At 39.5% G+C, this 23,040-nt stretch overlaps 1 protein-coding gene across 2 annotated transcripts in view; it reads right to left on the bottom strand.

The window, feature by feature from the left end:
• Positions 1–23,040, bottom strand: part of PAX5 (paired box 5) — a 275,149-nt gene that overhangs the window by 10,448 nt on the left and 241,661 nt on the right. For both annotated transcript variants that reach the window (XM_040361643.1, XM_040361652.1), the window contains one exon: positions 7,685–7,771. In XM_040361643.1, coding sequence (XP_040217577.1) covers positions 7,685–7,771 — 87 coding nt within the window. The remainder of the gene's footprint in view (positions 1–7,684; positions 7,772–23,040) is intronic.

The following is a 23,040-nucleotide window of genomic DNA, read 5'->3' as shown; positions in this document are numbered from 1 at the left end:
CTACCAAGACCAGGGAGAGACCACACTGACAGTAGACCTGTGTGTTTGTGTCTCGCAGCTGCTCGTGACCGGCAGTCGCGATGACCACCGGGCACGAGTGATCTCTGGGCACGAGAGGCAGAACAGGGACGTGTGTGTGTAAACACACACATGCCTGTTCTGTGAGCTGAGGAAAGACAGATTGTGAGTTCCTAATAGCTAGGAACCACGATCTGTAATTTCCTCTAGGTCAGTCCCATCCCCCTTCAGTTAGAACACACATTAGGGAACACAATTAACCCCTTGATTGACCCTAGTTTTAACCCCTTCCCTGCCGGTGAAATTTTTACAGTAATCAGTGCATTTTTATAGCACTGATGGCTGTATAAATGCCAATGGTCCCAAAAATGTGTCAAAAGTGTCTGATGTGTCTGCCATAATGTTGCAGTCCCGATAAAAATCGCAGATCGGCACCATTTCTAGTAAAAAAAATGCTATAAATCTATCTCCTATTTTGTAGACACTATGGGCCAGATTCAGGTAGAATCGCCCTATGCTGCGGCGGCGTAACGTATTACATTTATGTTATACCGCCGAAAATTTTCAGCGTAAGTGCTTGATTCACAAAGCACTTGCCTGTAAACTTGCGGCGGCGTAGCGTAAATCCGCCCGGCGCAAGCCCGCCTAATTCAAATGGGGCGGGGACCAATTAAATTAGGCTCATTCCCGCGCCGAACGTACTGCGCATGCTCCGTCCCTAAAATTTCCCGACGTGCATTGCGCTAAATAACATCGCAAGGACGTCATTGGTTTTCACATTAACGTAAATGGCGTCCAGCGCCATTCACGGACGACTTACGCAAACGACGTGAAATTTCAAATTTATACGCGGGAACGACGGCCATACTTAACATTGGCTAGACCACCTAGAGGGCAGGTTTAGTTTTACGCCACGTATCACTACGGAAAAAACGTAAATTTACAGCGACGGGCAAATCGTACGTTCGTGAATCGGCGTAACTAGTCATTTGCATATTCTACGCCGACCGCAATGGAATCTCCACCTAGCGGCCGGCCTAGAATTGCAGCCTAAGATCCGACGGTGTAAGTCACTTACACCTGTCGGATCTTAGGGATATCTACGCGTAACCTGATCCTATGAATCAGGCGCATAGATACGACAATCGTATCTCAGAGATACGACAGCGTATCAGGAGATATGCCGTCGTATCTCTTTTATGAATCTGGCCCTATAACTTTTGATCAAATACCACCAAAAGAAAGCTCTATTTGTGGGAAAAAAGGACGTACATTTTATTTGGGTACAGCGTCGCAGTAACCTGGAATAAGCATGTGGCATGTAAAGTCAGAACTCCCTATCTGAATATATGTTCTAGACAGGCCCGGACTGGCCTTCCGGGATACCGGAAATTTCCTGGTAGGCCACCTGCCATGGGGCCGCTTTGAGCTGTGGCTGACTTCAGCGCTCCCCTCCCTCGCTCTTTCTCTCTCTCCTATGTGTCACACACAACAGGCAACTTCCGTGGGGTGTGTGAGAGCTGGCTGGGTCTGTGTCGGCTGTGCTGTAGGAAGGTCCCGCCCCTCTAGACCTGCTTGTGTGATAGTAGATGGAACACTGATTGAATCAGTGTTTCGCCTATCACATGAGCCGGTCTAGAGGGGTGGGACCTTCCTACAGCACAGCCGAACACAGACCCAGCCAGCTCTCACACACACCGCTGGAGATGCCCGATGTATGTGATCCAGGCAAGTATGTATTGATGGGCTCAGTAAGGCTGCATTCATGGACAGTAAGGCTGCATTCATACGCTCAGTAAGGCTGCTTTCCCATGGACAGTAAGGCTGCATTCATGGACAGTAAGACTGCATTCATGGACAATAAGGCTGCATTCATATACTCAGTAAGGCTAAATTCTCATGGACAGTAAGGCTGCATTCATACGCTCAATAAGGCTGCATTAATGGACAGTAAGGCTGCATTCATATGCTCAGTGAGGCTGCATTCTTATGGACAGTAAGGCTGCATTCATGGACAGTATGGCTGAATTCATATGCTCAGTAAGGCTGCATTCATATGCTCAGTAAGGCTGCATTCATATGCTCAGTAAGGCTGCATTCATATGCACAGTAAGGCTGCATTCCTATGCACAGTGAGGCTGCATTCATGGGCACAGTTAGGCTGCATTGATGGACAGTGAGGCTGCATTTGATGGACAGTGAGGCTGCATTCACAGGCACAGTGAGGCTGGATTCACAGACACAGTGAGGCTGCACTCATTGGCATAGTAAAGCTGCATTTGATGGACAGTGAGGCTGCATTTGATGGACAGTGAGGCTGCATTGATGGGCACAGTGAGGCTGCATTGATGGGCACAATGAGGCTGCATTCATGGGCACAGTTAGGTTGCATTCATGGGCACTCACGGACACAGTAAGGCTGCATTCATGGGCACAGTGAGGCTGTATTGATGGGCAGAAAGAGGCTGCATTCAAGGGCACAATGAGGCTGCATTCATGTGCACAATGAGGTTGCATTTATGGGCACAGGCTGCATTGATGAACACAGGGTGGTTGCATTGATGGGCACAGTGAGGCTGCATTGATGGGCACAGTGAGGCTGCATTGATGGGCACAGTGAGGCTACATTCATGGGCACCATAAAGCTGCATTTGATGGACACAGTGAGGCTGCAATGATGGGCACAGTGATGCTGTATTGATGGGCACTGATGAGGCTGCATTGATCTCTTGTACCATGTCTGCAGCCTCTGAATACATTGTAATTTTAAACAGAAAATATGAAAAACAGCTACAAAATTAAGATACAAAATTGATTTGATCTAAATTAGGTCACATAGAGGTTTTTTTTTCTTCAGTAAATCTTTGAATCTCTTAGGCAATAATAATGTAGTTGAGTGGTGACAATTAATTGGAATTTCTACTTATCTCATTCTCTGACCATCTCTTGTACCATGTCTTCAGTCTCTTACCATCTCTTGTACCATGTCTACAGTCTCTGATCATCTCTTGTATCATGTCTGTAGTCTCTGACCATCTATTGTATCATGCCTGTATTCACTGACCATCTCTTGTACCATGTCTCCAGTCTATGACCATCTCTTGTACCATGTCTGCATTCTCTGACCATGTCTTGTATCATGTCTGCAGTCTCTGATCATCTCCTGTAGTATGTCTGCAGTCTCTGACCATCTCCTGTACCATGTCTCCAGTCTCTGACCATCTCTTGCACCATATCTGCAGTCTCTGACCATCTCTTGTACCATGTCTGCAGTCTCTGACCATCTTCTGTATCATGTCTGCATTTTCTGATCATCTCCTGTAGTATGTCTGCAGTCTCTCACCATCTCTTGTATCATGTCTGCAGTCTCTGACCATCTCCTGTAATAGGTCTGCAGTCTCTGACCATCTCCTGTACTAGGTCTGCAGTCTCTGACTATCTCTTGTATCATGTCTGCAGTCTTTGACCATCTCTTGTACCATGTCTGCAGTCTCTGACCATCTCTTGTACCGTGTCTGCAGTCTCTGACCATCTCTTATATCATGTCTCCAGTCTCTGAGGGAGTCTGGAGAGGAGTCAAGAGAGGGAGTGCTGCCAAACCAAGCTGGAGCCAACTGACTGATCCCTGCAAGGTGCACCTGAGAGGAGGTCAGTGACAGCGCCGCCAGGCCAGTCTGAGGGGGGGGGGGTCACTGATGTAATGGAGGAGTGAATACAACAATGTAAGGGGGGTTTTGATATAAAGGTTTCCCCTTATATTAGTAACCCCCCCCCACCTTAGTGTATTCTTTCTGCGGAAGATGGTCTATGGTCAACAGAGTCGCGCCCCCCCCCCCCACGTTCCCAGAGTTCCTGGGGTCCCCCACGTTCCCAGAGTTCATGGGGTCCCCCCAGCTTTTAGCACTTTTAAGTGGAATTTGCATATATATATATATATATATATATATATGTATATATATTTATATATATATAAAGCCCTATGTGCCTTCATATCTGTCTTCTCTATATATAATACACTCTTCAAATGTGCTTTAAAATGCATGGTTTTCCCTTTCATGAACAAGAAAATAATGATGTTTGCTGTTGGGCTGGTATAAAAATGTTATGGGGCTGGTATGAATTTTTTTGGGGGGCTGGTTTTTATTCAGAGTCCAGCCCTGGTTCTAGACCTGTGACTCAAAGTACTGAAGCTATTGGCTTGCCACATCGAGCAACCATCATTTTATAAGGCTACATATGGCAGCCTGCATATTTGTACCCGTACAGGTTTATTTTAACTGGTTAACGCCAGCCGCATGTACATATACGTCCACAGAATGGCACGTACAGGCATATGGGCGTACATGTACGTCCCCGCCTTTCCGCGGGTCCGATCGGAACCCTCCCGGTACATGCGGCGGTCGGTAACCCGCGGGGAGCGATCCGGGACGAGGGCGCGGCTCGTTTCTAGCCGCCCCCTCGCGATCGCTCCCCGGAGCTGAAGAACGGGGAGAGCCGTATGTAAACATGGCTTCCCCGTGCTTCACTATGGCGGCTGCATCAATCGAGTGATCCCTTTTATAGGGAGACTCCCAAACTGCAACTGTCATTTTCACAATAAACAATGCAATTTAAATGCATTTTTTGCTGTGAAAATTAAAATGGTCCCAAAAATGTGTCAAAATTGTCCGAAGTGTCCGCCATAATGTCGCAGTCACGAAAAAAATCGATGATCGCCGCCATTAGTAGTAAAAAAATAATAATAATAAAACTGTCCCCTATTTTGTAAACGCTATAAATTTTGCGCAAACCAATCGATAAACGCTTATTGCGATTTTTTTTACCAAAAATAGTTAGAAGAATACGTATCGGCCTAAACTGAGGGGAAACAAAATGTTATATATGTTTTTGGGGGATATTTATTATAGCAAAAAGTAAAAAATATTGAATTTTTTTCAAAATTGTTGCTCTATTTTTGTTTATAGCGCAAAAAATAAAAACCACAGAGGTGATCAAATATCACCAAAAGAAAGCTCTATTTGTGGGGAAAAGAGGACGCCAATTTTGTTTGGGAGCCACGTCGCACGACCGTGCAATTGTCTGTTAAAGCGACGCAGTGCCGAATCGCAAAACCTGGCCTGGGCATTTAGCTGCCTAAAGGTTCGGGGCTTAAGTGGTTAAAGCTCAGAATATCTAAATGAAATTAAAAACATATAATGGTGTCTACAGTTGTTCAAAAATCTTTAGAAGGATATATACATATGTATGATATATACATATGTATGATATATATGTATATATATATATATATATATATATATATATATATATATATATATATATATATATATATATACACATAATTTAATACTTAAAATATATAATTTCAAGAAAAAAAGGTTAATGAAATTGACAATCTATATTACATACACATGACTTCATTTTCATGAATTTATGTTAATTTATGTTATATTTGTGTTTAATATATACATTGTAATTTTAAACAGAAAATATGAAAAACAACTACAAAATTAAGATACAAAATTGATTTGATCAAAATTAGGTCACATAGAGGTTTTTTTTCTTCAGTAAATCTTTGAATCTCTTAGGCAATAATAATGTAGTTGAGTGGTGACAATTAATTGGAATTTCTACTTATCTCATTTGTGCAAATTATGCAGAAAAAAAATCCTAATTATTTTATGCAAAGTCAAAGTGGACTAATTTTTGACAGCAATGTTAAAGGTGTTAAGCGTTTTTCTCTTTGATAAGTGTTGAGGTTGTCGTAACAAAAAAAGCTCACATGGCAATAAGTATGAGAAAAGGTCAAAGGGCACTAACTAAATTCAAATTTTCTTCCTATGGTATATATTTTATTTTAACAAAGAGATCTTCTGAACATATACATAAGAGTGTCATTAAGTTGTTTGGAAATTCATGAAGTTTTTCAGAATAAAAAGAAAATTAAAATGAATTTTGTTGATATTTCTATGAATTATCTAGTCTATGCATTAATATTAGTACAATACAGCAATTACACAGTACAATAAACATCAGTTACTTATTATGAAAAAAACTGAGCCCTCTATCACAGAATCCATATGATTAAGTAAAGAATGTCCAATTAGCAATATCTAATTCCAAAATATTTGCTGTGCCATTATTCATATATCTGCCAGTTTTCTCATGGATATGCCAGTTCAAAAGCTATTTAAATATATTGAGATATATTCAAAATTTCATTTAATGAGGAAATTAGACTCAGGGGGTATTTATTAATCAAGTGGGTTTCCAGGTGGTATTTGAATCTCTGTATTTGCCATCTGCTCTGTATATGTGGGATTGTATGTGGCATATAGGATCAAGATATTATGCTTTTGGACATTTCTAGCTGAATATATTGTTTGAGATATGAAATGACTAACTTTTAAATAACATTACTAAATATTAACAATACATGTATGAAAAATAATAATAGGAGCCTTTAAAGATCAAATGTCAATAACGTATGTGTAACATTCACTAATATGGGAGATCACTTTACTGTTTAAAAGATAGAACACAGTAACTAACTAGGGTTATTAAACATGGCAAATAATGAAACATAAAATGCAGAATTTAAACCAACCTATATTTATATCTTAGTCATTGTAGCTCATTAAAAGAAATCTGTGCTAAAATATGAAAGCTGCTATTGATGACATCCTTCTGAAAACACAATTTTCCTGGGAAGTTATGGCTCTATTGCTATTGGAGTCATTGGCCTGTAACAAGTACATGACCAGTGAAGTCTGAGCTTCTGGTCTTAATACTTTCATTGGGTCTGTGATATCGAGAGTGTTGAATAATCTGATCAGCATAACATCCAGACAAATAAAATCAGGAAAGTTCAACAATGGTAACCTCTGTCTTACTCTCAGCTATGCTTCCTTTAAAAGACAACTGGTTGCTATGTAACATGGCACTTGACACTTCATCTTTGACTAGTTGAAGTTCATATTTGTAATTTACAACCTCCATACAGAAAGAGGAGGTATTTTCCAATGGGCACATTTGTGGTGACAACTGTCTAACAGAAAATGTCTTCACTTTTGAGGGATTTCCTTGCACTTCCTGATATGTCTATGGGACAGGAAGTGTGCCCAATGGTACCTGACTGGTGTTCTCACACTTTCTATTCCATTGTAAACTAAAATTAGGCTTTAAATATAGTAAGCTCCATTTAAACCTAAGAACACATAATTTTCATGGGATATCCCATAACACACATTCCAAAAATGGAACCTCCGCACCTTTCATGGGGGAGCAGATACCTATCTAATCCAGGTATTTGCTCCCAATTCTGGGCATAGATCGCCGCAGGCTATACCATGTCCGGCCCCTCCTTCTTCCCCCCTGGCTGTCTTCTGGGAGACACACAGGCCCCAGAAGACAGCAGGGTCCTGTGAGGACACGTAGCACAATTTGCGCATGCACAGTGGGAAACCAGGCTGTGAAACCACAAGGCTTCACTTCCTGATTGCCTTAAAGAAGATGGCGGCGCCCCAGGTGCCCTGGACAGGTAATTGTCCATATTTTAAAAGTCAGCAGCTGCAGTATTTGTAGCTGCTGACTTTTAACATAAAATAAAAAAAAGGCGGAACTCTGCTTTAAATATATAGAAGTAATACTGTATATGTATACTAACCTAGTAAGCCAGCGTTAGGAAATCTCCATGAGTCGTTATAGGATGAGTACTGTGGATGGCTGTATGGACTTCCAGAGAAATCACTTCCTAAAATGTATAGAAAAATATATTAATGTATATTTAGATTCCCATAAACCAAATAAATTCTAATTTTACTTGATTACAGACTTAAAGTTTAAATCAACAAACACAACTATAGGGGTCATTTACATAAGGAAAATACGGAGTTTACTTTGCAAGGGAATTTTCTTTTAGCTAAGTGTATGAGGTGTAGCTCTGTTGACTTCCACCATTTAATCGCAGGTAAACAAAAATGCTGTTTTTATTTTTCTTGCATGTGATTAGGATTTCTTTGGAAAGTGAATTTTCACCACATTCCTTAAGCTAAGGGAGTTTTTTTTTATTTGAAAAGTGAAAATCTTGCAAAGTAAGCAGCCTAATTGCCCTTAGTAAATCACCCCCATAGTTACCATGACAACTACTGTGGGCCAGGGCTAAGGCAGCACTGCTATCATTTTTTATTTCATTTTTTTTTTATTTCTTCTGACAGCCTCTAGATATTTGTGGTTAAATTCAGTGGGACCATAGGGAAAAGGGAAGATATTGAGAGCAACCCACACACCATCTATAGCTCATGAAACACAAAACCAACAACTATATGAAATAATAAAACAAATTATTACATTTTAAACAATTGTGTGATAATTATCACCTTTCAATTCCCTACTTTCTTTGTTTCTGTATATTCTAAAACTATATGAAAGACAGGTTTATAAATTAAACTCTACTATTAGGGTACATCCATTCCTGCGAAGGCACCCTGCCTGGGATTAGATGTGAGGATCCCCCACTGGGGTTGTCGCATTTAATCTCAGGCAGTGTGCATTTGCAGGTGTGAATGCACCCTTATTTGAGCTCCATGTGACCCCCCCCCCTTTTTTTTTTACTATAGATAAGGTCTAATGCAGTGTTTCTCAACTCCAGTCCTCAAGGTGTCCCAACAGGTCATGTTTTAAGACATTCCATAATTTTGCATAGGTGATTCGATCAGTTTCACTGCCTTAGTAATTACCACAGATGTTTCATCTGAGGGAAATCTTGAAAACATGACCTGTTGAAGCGCCTTGAGGACTGGAGTTGAGAAACACTGGTCTGATGTAACCAAAAAAAAATGTAAAATACAAATGTTTTTAAAGTATTACTTGATATTTATTTGCATCCTCCATTAGAAAAAAAAAAAGTTACTGTGCACGTCTCAATGGGGCTATATAAATGTATGCAAAACATATGTAAACCCCAGTTAAGTGTAACTGTGTAAAAAAATATAAGTATATCCACTAAAAAGTCTAGAAATGAACAGAGCACACAGATATATATACACATAAGTAATTGATACGCATACATGATGTGTAAAGTATATGCAAGTCTCACGCCTACATTTATTTGGTACATGAGTTTTATATCATTGTTTTATTTTTTACATTATTAGACCTTAAATTGAAGCTTATAATCCACCTAACATCTTAAAAACCTTGTTGAAAGCATGATTCAAAAGAAAAGCTTGTGTTTCACAATTTGATCAAGTCTTACTTCAGTACCAAATTTCCCCTCACTGACTGCTTCTGCAAACACACATCTCGGGTGATCTCCAGGGATACTCTACTGCCTGACAAGCTGAGACTTCCAATTCTCTAGTTTTTATGCCTGAGTAGTCAGACTGTCAGCCTTATGCCGTATACACTAGCCAAAGACTGGAGGAGTCATTGAGCACCATCAACTTAGTAATTCTTCTAGCTGCATACTACGTCTTTCCTCAATCCACTATATATAGTCCATGTTAAGCCAATATATTGCTGGAAGTTGACAGTTGGGAATTGCAGTACTCAGTAAAAAAGGATGTGTATTCTATTACCAGAAGTAAGAAAAACATACAATCCTAGCCACATCAGCAGAGTCCAAGGCAGCAAGTCACTCTCCACTCCCACAAAACATTTTCAACAGATAACGTGATGTTGACAGCAGTCTGGTTGCACTATATACTGTACACGTATATATGTATAGAGTATATATATTTGGGTTGCTAAATATGGAAAGTAACCTCTTACCAACACAAGTAAATAGTCACAATAAAAAAACTAAAATTGGGAGTTTGTTTAAAAAAAAAAAGACATTACTTAAAGCAAAATATGTTTTTGACCAAGTGTAGAAAATGCATAGGATTTTCTATTTTTGCCTAAGACTATGCAGCCTATTTGAGCTTATATCAATTCTCTAACTGCTCTTCCAACAAATGCCAAAATAACCAAAATTACCAGACTGAGTTTAGCACACCATTTACATTTGGGAATTGATGTTTTATATGTTGTTGTGTTTTTAAAACAGATAAGTAAATAGCATTATATGGGGGTTATTTATACATTTCTTTCATACAAGATATATACAACTTTCATACAGAATACTTTTCTAATTGAATTTAAATAGGAAAATTTGTAAAGCTTGGGTGGAAATTTAATGACTCTTGTGTGAACACATTTATAAATAGACCCCTATGGATGGTTCATGCACCAGACCAATGAAACAACCCCCACAATGTATATGGCATTTGGATTTTAAGGTTGGTGGGCTTAAAAAAAAAAAAGAACAGTACTATATGTATGGCTTGTGACAGCCTCTGAAATTCACTAGTTGAGACATTGTGGTCTGAGAGAAGGGGTATGCCATTCAGGTCGTTGTGGAGTTCATAGAGCAAGTAGGGTTCACAAGTGGTAAATATACAGTAACATAGTATTATTTAACATTTACATGATAACAAATAGAATTTTATACATACATGTTTTTTTAGTGCTGAAGATCATGAAATAACTGAAGTATATTTAAAATACCTTCAAAATAAGGAAAAATGTGCATTGGAGGTGTTAAATGCAACCATACTGTGTTGCAGCTGTAGCACCTCTGTACTTATTGATGTTGATTTTTCTTTTGGATCTATTACTGAAAATCATACTTTAGATGAATTAATATTGCATTTGTCAGCAGGAGTTTAATTAGATGTTAGGCTTTTGGCGCTGTTAGCACCAGAAATAAAATATGTTGCAATATTGTTTCTGGCCTGTAACCTATACATAACCATTAAAAAATCATGTGCATAACTATAAGGCTGCATTCACACTTTATTATTTTTAGGCGTCTGTAATTATCTTTTGAAAGCAATGGAAACTACATGAAAGCTCTTTTCAATGCACTACTAAGGCATGTTTGTGCACATTCATGTGCAATTTAATGTGTGCTGCTTTGTACTGCGCTTTAATGCAAGTAAAACTTTTTAATGCACATTGATGCTTGTTACAATGCTTGTTGACATCCATTTCATAATTTTCCACTGATTTCCATTTATAAGAGTGAATCCACCCTAACACTAGTCCTTCATTTACAATGTACCCACTCACTATTGTACTTTACTATTTGCCCCTACCTGTGATAAGTGGCCTTACTGACCAATAGATTAAGGAGGTAGGATGTGCAGGCAAGCATTTAACATGGCTAGGAAGTGTCAGCAATTGAACATTTGAGTGTTATGGGTTTTGGGAAGGATATCAACAGTATTTGCAGGAACATTTAGGTGCCTGTATTTTAACACTTGGACCAATTTAGGTAGAATATACTAGTGATAGAGTTCCCTAAATCCTAATCCTGACCCTAAAAATAATACTAATCTAACACCCAACAATAATTATGGCTTTAAGTGGTTCTAAAGTCTTAAGGATGTTTACTTCACTCTCTGCATTAAGGTAAAAACCTTGCTGTGCCTTAGGATCCCCCTAGCCCCCCTCTTTTACCTAACTGAACCTGATCCAAATCCAGCGCTGTGCCTGATAGAAGCGGAAACCATTGGCTCCTGTTGCTGGCAATCAAAGTCTGTGATGAGGTAATTGAGGGCACAGACGAGCTACACTGTCTGTGTCCACAGACACAGGCAGTGCAGCTCGGAATTGATCCCACAGGTGTGCCACTATAGGAAGTGGCTTTCTATGGTGACACCCCAAAAAAAGAAGAAATCAGGAGTGGTGGCGGGGGACTCGAGAAGAGGAGGTTCAGGGCTGTCCAGTGCAATTCTATTGCACAAAGCAGATAAGTATAACATGTTTGCTTTAAAAAAAAAATCACTTACAATCACTTTAAAGCTATATACGTAAGGGGTTGTAAAGGTTCATCTTTTATTCTCTAAATTGGTTCCTTTAAGCTAGTGCATTGTTGGTTCACTTACCTTTTCCTTCCATTTCCCTTCTAAATGTTTTTTTTTTATGTTTGAATTTTTTACTTCCTGTCTCTCCTCAGTAAGCTTTACACCATCATTCGAGCGGTGGAAAGTCATTTAGAACAGCTTACTGAACACCTTACTGAGGAGGAACAGGAAGTGAGAAATTTAGACAAAGAAAACAAAGAAAAAAAATTAGAAGGGAAATTGAAGGAAAAGGTAAGTGAACCAACAATGCACTAGCTTAAAGGAACCTATTTAGAAAATAAAAAACGAACCTTTACAACCCCTTTAACTAACAGTCTTGTGCAAATCATTAACAGTACACAGGTTTTAGAACTGATCTGAATGTCAGCATTACTATCATCATACCCAACACATATTAAAGTAGTGAACTGATGGCATTGTTGTTCACTACTGTTTTCATTTTTAATCTGTAATTAGCCAGTTTTGCTGGAGAATATATTTTGTTACCACTTGTTTCACTGGATTCCTTTAGATTTGTTTAGATTATAAAGAATCCTGTTGTTACAATAGAAAATTTTGCCCCAAAACTGACAACTTTACACCACTGGCACAATAGAATTTGTATGCTTTATTTCTACAACTCACTGACTTTTGTTGCTTTTATGATAAAAAATAAATCTATATTTGCTATTTCTACTTTGTTTGCAAATAAATCTTCTCCAAAACAACTACCCTGCATTGACGTAAATGCCCTTGTAGGCACTAATTAAATAAAAGAGAAACCTTAAAAGCAATAATTATTACTTTGTGTTGCTTTCACTTTGTCTTTAGAAGCCTAAGTGTTCTTAGTACCAATTACCTTTATTTAAATTTACCTACGTAGTGTATCCTTCTCAAATTTCCACCATTAGATGACACTGTATTTGCTTTCTAGCATTTCCTTTGTAAAAGTAATCATACGGACCATAAATTTCTGCAGCAATTTCCAATAACAATCATAATCTGGGGAGTTAAGCTATGCTTGACTGCATGGAGAATCAAGCTAAACACTGCACTTACAAACTACATTTATACCAGCAGCAGCTTGTATATTACATTAAAAAGTGCATAAAAGAATAGCTATTTAATGCACAAAAATCTTACATCTATAAAATGTGCTATTTGCTGTAAAGCATTGGATGAATTATGCTAAAACATAAGATGCCAGCTGTGTCTATCCCTGCAATAAAACAAATTCTACAATAAACATTAAGTAACCATTTCTACTGCCACTATACAACAATAAAAATATTATATGCATTTAAAGCTATACATTAATAGCTATTACTGTATATGAAATGCTAAAAATAAAGCCTGGAAGCATTTGTATGTGTTACAACTGTTACTTAATTGCATTCTTTTGGAATAATTGCTAAATTTAATTTACATATAATGCAAAGATCATCTCCACTTTTTTATTTGCATATGTTCACAAAAATTTTATCGTAAAGATTGGCACTCATGGCTTTTAGTTCACTCAAGTCCAGTTCTGTTGAAAAAGGTAAATGCCAAACACTCTCAAATGGACTGCCTTGAAGTGAAACTCAATGATAGGATGAGTTGACTTCTTCTGACCAGTAGCCAATGGTTCACCAGTTATATGGCTTATATACTTTTGCTTACAACGTATCTGATGGCTAGATTTGTTTTGTAGACCATATTATCATTTGAAGTCTATGGTTAGATTTATTCCTGATTTACTTAATTTGGTGCCTGTAATGTAAATGATCATATTTCAAAAATCTCTAGAAATTTAGAAACAAAATAGTCCATAAAGGAGATTGGTTGGTTGGAAATGTGTTTAATGGCAGTTTATGATTATATGCATATTAGTTTTTATATATATATATATATATATATATATATATATATATATATATATTATTTTCCTATGAAAAAGAAAGATTTAGGATTGTGATTCAGGTTCATTAATAGAACAAGTGTCAGTCAAATTCAATAGGATAGAAATATGTCAATTCTTTGCAGCTCATGCCAAGTGTGCTGTGCCATTTTTACTTACACAAAGGCAGCATTGTGACATTTGGGCTCCTCCATGAGCCTCCATGACCCTATAAACCAATCTTTTACCCACCACCTTTTGTAGAAACCTGTCGGTAGGATGTCATTCCTCAAGTACAAACAGGGCTGGACTGGGACAAAAATTTGGCCCTGGACATCATCCAGACTGGCCCACTTTAACAGGTCTCTCCCATGGCGGCCGGACAACTCCCGCACACTCCCCCCCCGGCCACCCAAGCCCCCTCTCCCCCTTTACTAGCCACTAGTCGTTCTACTTTATTAGGGTCGAGTGGCTGGTAGTGGTATTTTTATAGGCAGTAGCAGTGGGGAAGCTAGACATTATTTCATCCGGGGAAAATAATCAGTTCGGTGCCCCCCCTTATGGGACAAGATTAGGCAGAAGTGAGAAACTCCCAGGCCATAGCTGTTGAGTCAGCTGTCTGTCCCCTTCCCCATGCTCCTCTGTCGTCCCCCCTGTTCCTCTGGTCCTCCCCCTGCTTCTCTGTTCCCCCCCAGGTGAGCGATGTGGGGAGGGAGAAGAGGTGCGCGCTGCGGGAAGGGAGAGACAGAGGAGCGGAGGGGGGCGGCAGTCTGCTGTCACTGAAGCCGGCCCACTGAGCCATCGGCCCACCGGGAAACATTTGGAGCTGATTGAATCTGTAAAGAGCTGCTCAGAACCACAGTTCTGTAGAATCATGCTATGCAAGAGTTTCTGCTATCTGTCATTCCCAAAAGCCATATAATGCTGCTCATAGTAGGCAGCGTGAGTTGCACAGGGACAGATATGAAAAAAACAGGTAGAGATAAGGACTTCTAGCAATAGGGTCCATACAAGCATTCATCAAACATTGGAACAGAATGAGATTCAAGGAATGTTATGTGCTGCTGAACAACAGCCCTACATTTTTATTTTTTTCTTAGTAGGGACCAGCAAACCTATTATGATGATCTGTAAACATCTTTAAAACAACTCTATTCTTGCATTCTTTCACTTTTTAAATTTGGTTCAGTGTTTGATATTTGAGGCCACACTCTTAGTAATGTAACAGCATTCCGGCCTGCATTTGGCTGCAAGACCCAGGCACCGCACTAGCATGATTTTCCATACATAGAAGCACCAGGAAGTATTGCTGGCTACAATAGAAGGATCAGTGGTAAATGAATGGTAAGGTGAGAAATAAAGGGCCTGAGGTGCCCTTTCTAGAGACTCAAACACTTTGCTCAGCCAACTAGAGAAAGTGACGCTTTAATGTATTCACAGAAGAGGGACATAAAGCAGAGCACCTCCAGATTTATTTTATGCTTTTAGCAGTTGATTAACGCATCACTAGTTGCATTTGTAAGGATACAGCACACCACAGGTGGTGACACTTGTGGCAAAGGGATGGGAAAGGACAGGCTGGGCAAGGAGAAGTAAGTGACACAAAGGCTTTAAATGGCAGTTGGTCAAGTGGCTATGACGTACAGAAAATGAGAACCAGCTCAGAGTGACAATGAGGAGAAACAGCATCTATGTATCACTTAGGGTTTATTCAGCCCTTCTGAACAGTAAATGGCCTGCAAATGCCAGGTTTAAAAAATGTACTGAGCCTAATGGCTTACTCACATTTCCCATCCGGTAAATTACAGTGCCTATATCTCCAGTGTTTAGGTCACAGAGAGCCATCCATCTGTTGGTGAGAATCTGCCAATTAAAATACTCTGCTATTCAGCAAGATGCAGAGTTGTAACAAAAAACTAGCAGTGTAGAAGGGTGCCCATTTACTCATTATGCTCAGATGCAGGCACAGACACATTTTACCTGGGCAAGTGATTTGCAGCACATTAAGAGGCCTCTTACTGTCAGAACACGGGTTAGGGCAGTTGGGTCAGAGCCCAATAGCATGCAGTTTTTCCAAAAGAAGCAGCTATTGTGAGAAACTCCTCCCCTTTTGCTACCAGAGTACTCCAATTCCAGTGGGGTGGTACTTCAGCCTTGCAACTTGAATCTCTTCAGCTGTTCACCTGTGTTATCATAGCTACCCTGGTCTACACTGCAAGGAACACTGTCTATGAGGGTATGAGCTGTGCTTTTTACTGTTTTAATGAAGTAGTGATTCTCAGCTTGCCTCTATGTTGTTGTAGAGACTGTGCTTTGCAGACAAATGATTCCTTGATTGAGCCACCGAGATATTGCTGTAAACAAAAACCCATACAGCTTTGTGCAGCTTTCATATGTTTGCGTGGCTTTCATTATTCTGCAATATATGCGTAGTTTTAATTTACATCCCAAATTGCATTACTGCTTCTAACTTTGCAACTACTTAGTAAACTGAAGTAACAGTTAGGGCCCTTTCACACTGGTGCGTTTTTGCCGAGTTTTTGCCGCGTTTTCGCGGTAAAAATAGCGCTATTAAAACGCTCCCCATGGCCCTCTCCATTGAAATGAATTAAAAACGCGGCAAAAATACGGCAAATATGTGAAAGGGCCCTTATTCTCTGTCTGATCATTTGGCCACTTACTCATTCTGTTAAAGGAGCCAGCACAGATGTTGGGGATGATTAGGGATAGGAAGCTGTTAAATATACAGTATCTAAAAATCTAATTTCCTGGCTAATCAGCTTTTTTCCTATATGAGCAAGAAAGGCTTTAGACAGGAAACCGTTTATATAATTTTGTTGTACATATAGTATACGAGCGGCGTTCAAATCAAACCTTGACTTTTGAGTTTATATAATAAAAAAAAGAATTTCAAAGAGTGGAAACTGCATTTCCTTTTCATCATACTCCCCTGCTACATTAATACACGTATCCCAGCGTTTAAATAATGCCTGGAAAGCTTTGGCATAGAAAGATTTGTCAGCACGCCTGAACCATCCTACAACCGCCTGCTTCACTTCGTCATCAGTGCTGAAATGCTGACCTCTGAGCAACTCTTTTAGGGGTCCAAACAGATGGAAATCACTCGAAGCACGGCCCGGACTGTAAGGGGTTTTTGGTGGTGGTCCACATGCTTCCACTGCTATTATGCTCAATTCGATTCTGGAGCGAAAGGATGCGCCCAGGTTTTGTCACGTCATGTAATGATGCATTTCAGAAAATCCTTGCCTTCCCTGTCAAAAGGCTAATTCAACACAGTGCAGACTTTAAACCTTCTCTGCCAGTCAAAAGCAGAAAGCTGTCTTGGTACCCAGCGTGCGCTAACTTTTTGAAAATGTTTGTGAATAATTGTGTTCGCCGTTCCCACAGAAAGATTAATCTATTGTGCAATTTCCTGACAGGTTATGCATCGATGATCCAAGATCACTGCTGTGGGCTGGGAACTACCACGGCCAGGATTGTCACTGATGGACGGACTGCCATCTTTGAAATGTACATCTCATCACCGTACTGGGCTTAAAGTCTTCTGTAGATATCCACGGGTTTTACGCCTTTGTTCACAAAAACGTAATCACCACACGCTGTTCAATGCACACACTAACACTGTTGTCTGCTATCTTGATTAACGGTTTCTGGAACGGCCCACATTATGTACGCCATCTATCAATAATAGGACACAATTGCCACTTACTACTGCGTGTAGTACGGCCACGCTAGCATCCCTTTTTATACCTGGAAAATTAAAAGTCTCAGCTTGACTTGAACGCCCCTTGTAAATAGATGCCATCATTGGGTGTGAAGAATGATGGACATTTGAATCCCCTATAGTATATACCATCCAAAGGCACACACATGGTTCCACTAGCAGCACTACAGCAGAAAATAACTTATATGATACACTATTTCAAACAAGAAGTACACGTTGGCTTGAGTTTAAACTTTTTTTATCTGTACAGAACTGGCAAATTGCAAAATATACCATTGGCTTGACATTTTCACTTTCATAATGTGGTGATAGTAGAAATTTTTACTGTCTTTTTGGGGTGAACAGACTCAAATGCTATGATTTGTTCAGACAGCAAGAGTTCACACAGCTTTTAACTGCATCAAAGCATCACATGAACACAGGCAGTGTTTCCAGCTTCCAAAACAACTTAAGCCTCATACACACGATCGGACTTCCATCGGACAAATCCGTGGATTTTTGTCTGAAGGGCGTTGTTTATGAACTTGTTCTGCATACAGGCGGCAGAACATTTTCAGCCAACATACACCAAACTAATGCCGCGTACACACAATCGGTCAAACCGATGAGAACGGTCTGATGGACTGTTTTCATCGGACCAAACCGATCGTGTGTAGGCCCCATCGGTTATTTATCCATAGGTTAAAAAAAAGCAATCTTGTTTTAAATTTAACCAATGGATACCTAACCAATAGAAAAAAAACGATCGTTTGTAGGCACGTCCATCGGTTAAAAATCCAGGCATGCTCAGAATCAAGTCGACGCATGCTTGGAAGCATTGAACTTTGTTTTTTCAGCACATCGTTGTGTTTTACGTCACTGCGTTCTGACACAATCGTTTTTTAACCGATGGTGTGTAGGCACGACTGACCATCAGTCAGTTTCATCGGTTAACCGATGAAAATGGTCCATCAGACCATTTTCATCGGATGGACCGATCGTGTGTACAGGGCATTAGTGTTTTTTCAGCTCTTTAACGCCACCCTTTGGGCAACTTCTGCTATTGTCTGATTTTTAGCATTGGTTCGGAGCATGCGTGTTTGTACTTTGGATTTGTGTACACACCATCGGATAATCCGACAGAACACATTTGTTGTCGGACAATTTGAGAGCATGCACATCCAACATTTGTTGTCGTAAATTCCGACAACAATTGTCTGATGGAGCATACAGATGGTCAGATTATCCGACAAAACACGTCCATCGGACAATTGTTGTCAGAATATCCAATTGTGTGTACGAGGCTTTCGGCAGCATCTCGCTTCCTAACCTGAGAACTATATTTTGAAGGCAGCCGTTTCCTTGATAGAGGATGACCACATTTCCACATATTTAGGCCTGAATAGTTTTTAGCAAACACTGGGGGTATGAATTACATTCTTTCATAACTAGCTTTCTCTGTTCTTCTCTCCCAACAGATAAAACCAATTACAAATACAGGCAGTTCTAAAACAGACTATGTTTAGAAAAGCATGGTATTCTAACAAAACAAAAGTTTTAATAGTACCTCACTGTGCAGCAGCTGTTAATGCAGAGGATGTCACAAGTGACAAACGAGGTGCGGGTTATGCTGCACATACCTTGCTGTGAATTTGCCAGGCTAGTTGTGACCTGTGTTGCCTTAAATAAAAATTTAATGTTGCTTTCAACATATTTTGTGATATACTTCAAGGGTCTTTGTAATGAGGTATGAAAAAAATGTTGACTTTTTTGCATTCTAACTGAATATGGCAAAAATGTAATGAAAAGCTGACATAATCAAACAACTATGTAGGTAAATTAAAGTATCTCTCAATGTAAAATCTATTGCCTATAAATTATAGATTATCTTTTTGATAGTTTTCTGTTTGTTATTTTACTCTGATATCACTGAAAACCCACTACATTTGAAATTACACTCTCAATATTTTTTTCCAAGGGCAAGCAGAGGTTGAAAATAAGTTATTTTGACATTCACTTCTATAAAATAAAAAAACATTTTAGTTAGTTTAAAGTCCACTTCTATGCCAAGACCTATTTTGAAGCATGAATAAGGCTTAAACAGTCTATCAGATGTTAAAGAGTCCTTATACCCATAGTTCCTCTCACCTGTCACTAGGGCAGGATCCATGGTAAAATCATTTCAGCAGAGACACAAGCAGCAATACAAATACTTATTTTGGTAGAAAAGGAAAGGGTTAGAATCTTTTCCATGGTTTTATTACTATCTGCATTCATATTGGGAAGTTTCCCCCTATCGCCTTGTTTCAATGACACTGCTGGTAACAAAATGTCACTGAGGAAGTCACCTCGCTGGAAACACAGATACGCAATTAAAACTGGAGAGAGGTTCTAGTCTCTTTTATAGTCTATAGAAAACTAAAACCACACTTAAAATATTTGGATGAAGTTGAGTGTTGTCTAGGAGCACCTACCACAAGCTGTCTGCTATTATCTTTATTACATGTAAACCCACATCTGTACACCCATACATGTGCCTAATGAAAGTTCCTTAGTGGCCTATTAGGGTGCCCCCTTTAGACAAGAGAAATGAAGAAAGGACATTTGCTTTCAGAAATGTTTTAATATTTGACAAGTTCACCTTAAGCTTGGATGCAAAATGGAATGATAATTTTACACTAACCCCCTAACATTTCCTGTAATGGAGCAGCAATGAATATAAGCCTACCGAAGCTCAGGAGGAATGTGCAGAGACCAAATGGCATTTCATTCTAGGCTTCTTCTGGAGAGGCCTAACTCCTGTAGGATTACCCAAAAAGCAAGTCTGTGTATAATTGAAATTTACACATTGTAACACATAAGAAACGTGTGAGATTTTAATTTACTGCAGTTTAGTTAGGAAATGTTTCCAATAAGTTGCTATTGGTTACTGTATTTTGTACGTTTCAATGATCCTTTGCACTTTTGTAGTGAAAATCTGTGTGTGTCTTTTGTAGGCACCATTATTTGGTGTTATAATTCAAACTAGTTCATTGGTGCATTTTTGTGTGTCTCTGGGCATACAAAGGATTGTTCATAAGTAGGATCATATGCTAAGAAGCTAACAGACCTGTCCATTTATGGCTTGTTTAAGTGACAGCACAGTTTGACAAAGGTTGCCGCATCATCCAAAACTGTTGGCTGATGGATGGACAGATAGTCCTGACCCTAAGTGGAACTCTTCAGCCGCCAAGCATGTTTAATATAAATAAAATACACAAAAAAACATTTTTATATTTTATTCTTGACAGCACCATGACACTGCTACAATATACACTGTTGACTGGGGTGGGGAAAGTTAGGTTTTTATGTTTAAATACAATCGTACATTTCTAAATATTTATATAGTAATAAAGAAAAAAATGGAAAATAAGGAAATGCCATTTTTTTGGTAAATAAAAAAAAGTGAGATTGTTGACTTTAAAAAGCTGTTGTATCTCAACACAAGCTTTAATATCATTTTCATGTATTCCATTAGTGGCAGACAGTGGCTATATAACTAACGCTACTAATACATTGGGGAGAAAGCTGAAAAAACAGAGGGTCAATTTATTTAACTGCACAACAATACCCTCATGTAGAGATAACAACACTCACATACTTGACTGATACAAGCTGAGCTGTCATTCATAAAGTGTCCCCTGCGGCTTCTCTAGATGAGAATCCTGAAGGGTGGGTTTTCTGGGCCACTTCTGTCAGAATCTCAAAGGAAACATGGCAGTGAATATGGGTCTGACAGCTCGGCTGCTGAATTAGGACCATTTGCATGCTAATTTTCACTGTGCTTAGCTCGCTGGCAGATCTGGAGCAAGGAACAGCCTTTGCATGTTTAGAACAATGCTTGACTGATCTAGCTGTGTTAACGAGCAAATTATGGTAATTTTGTTATTACAAATGCATAGAAATTTCCGAAGAGTGGAGAAATGCACTGTTATTCTGCTTTTCTTTCTTCACTCTTCGCACAGGACCTTCTGTTTATACTTACTGTACTTCGCTTGATTACTTTATGTTTAGGTGAACACAATTTTTCACTTCACTTTCACTTTTTTTTTCCTTGGAAGATAAAAGTTTTATAAGTAATGCAGATTTTTGTTTGTTTTTGCTTCTATTTATCCACAAATGTTCTTACTAGTGAAAAGCAATAGAATAGATCAGTGTTTCTCAAACTTTTTTCAGTCAAGGCACCCTTTAAAATTGTGGACAGTTTTACATCCACATGATTTATTTCTCCAAAGCAAATACGCTTTTGCACACTGGTACTGACTAGTATTCCTATGTTTCTATTCTCCCTCAATTTCTCTCCATCAGTCAGCTAATGTGACCCCAGTGCTTATCAATTGATGACATCATTGGCTGTAAGGATAAAACATAAATAAAGTGCCATGCTAAACACTTCAAAAATAGATGCCTAAAATAAACTTATATAAAGTGAGAAATGCTTATGCTAAATCAACAATCTAACAATAAAATCTGTGAAATGCACAATATTTGAATAAAGTGCTCCAGTGCACATGCTAAAATCAAAGATCTGTGCACAGTGACATATTACCAATGCACATAATAAGGATCATAATAAAGTTCATATGCTGCGAACAAAATCTTGTGATGGTGCTCGAGGTACATCAACGTGACATCAAACTTGTGCTTACCCTGTGAGAATCTGCTAACCTCAGGGCATGTGACTCTGACCATTCTCTACTTGCTGCATAAAGACTGTACTGATCTTCAGTGTATGATCTGACCCTGTCCCAGTCTTCTACTTCCAGCCTATGTAGCGTCAGCTGTCCTACATCTACAGCTTACATGCATCCGCTGTCCTGCATCCACAGCTTACCTACAACCGCTGTTCTGCATCCACAGCATCCCTGCATCAGCTGTTCCTGCTACCATCTGCCACTCTGCAATCCAGCCTGGAAGACTTTGCAGACACTCTTACCTGAGCGTGCTCTCTCGGCCACTGTTGCAACTCCAGTGGTCCTTGAGCTGGGGCTGTATGAGAGGTCTCCCTCTACACATTGGGCTCTCTCAGATGGTACATAACAGTATCAGCCAGCCATGTCTGAGCCTGCAAGAGAGACCTCTCTTATGGACGAGATTTGTCAGCAGCCCTTACAGAGGCCGTGAAAAGATTGCTACATCCAGCTGGAAGAATGAGTACAGTCCCTATCCACTTCTGCAGGTCCACGTGCAGACTCTTCGCCTGCTACAACACCAGCACAAACTGCTGTTACACCTACTGTGATGCTGTCACCGGAACCCCGAGTACCCACCCCCAAAAAAATTCTCAGGGGATCGAAGCATGTTTAAGGCATTCCGCAATGCATGCTAGCTTTACTTTGCCCTGCCACAAAGAACTGTCACAGCAGAGACCGCTCTCCATGCACTCCAGCAAGGCCGCAGAATAGGCGAGGACTATGTCATAGACTTCAGATGCTGGAGTGCAGATACGCAATGGAACGATGCAGCTCTGCGACATCAATTCGGTCTTGGTC

The sequence above is a fragment of the Rana temporaria genome, chromosome 1 (assembly GCF_905171775.1).
Source record: "Rana temporaria chromosome 1, aRanTem1.1, whole genome shotgun sequence".
In the NCBI taxonomy this organism is placed as follows: Eukaryota; Metazoa; Chordata; class Amphibia; order Anura; family Ranidae; genus Rana; species Rana temporaria.
This window is presented reverse-complemented; position numbering and strand designations above follow the sequence as displayed.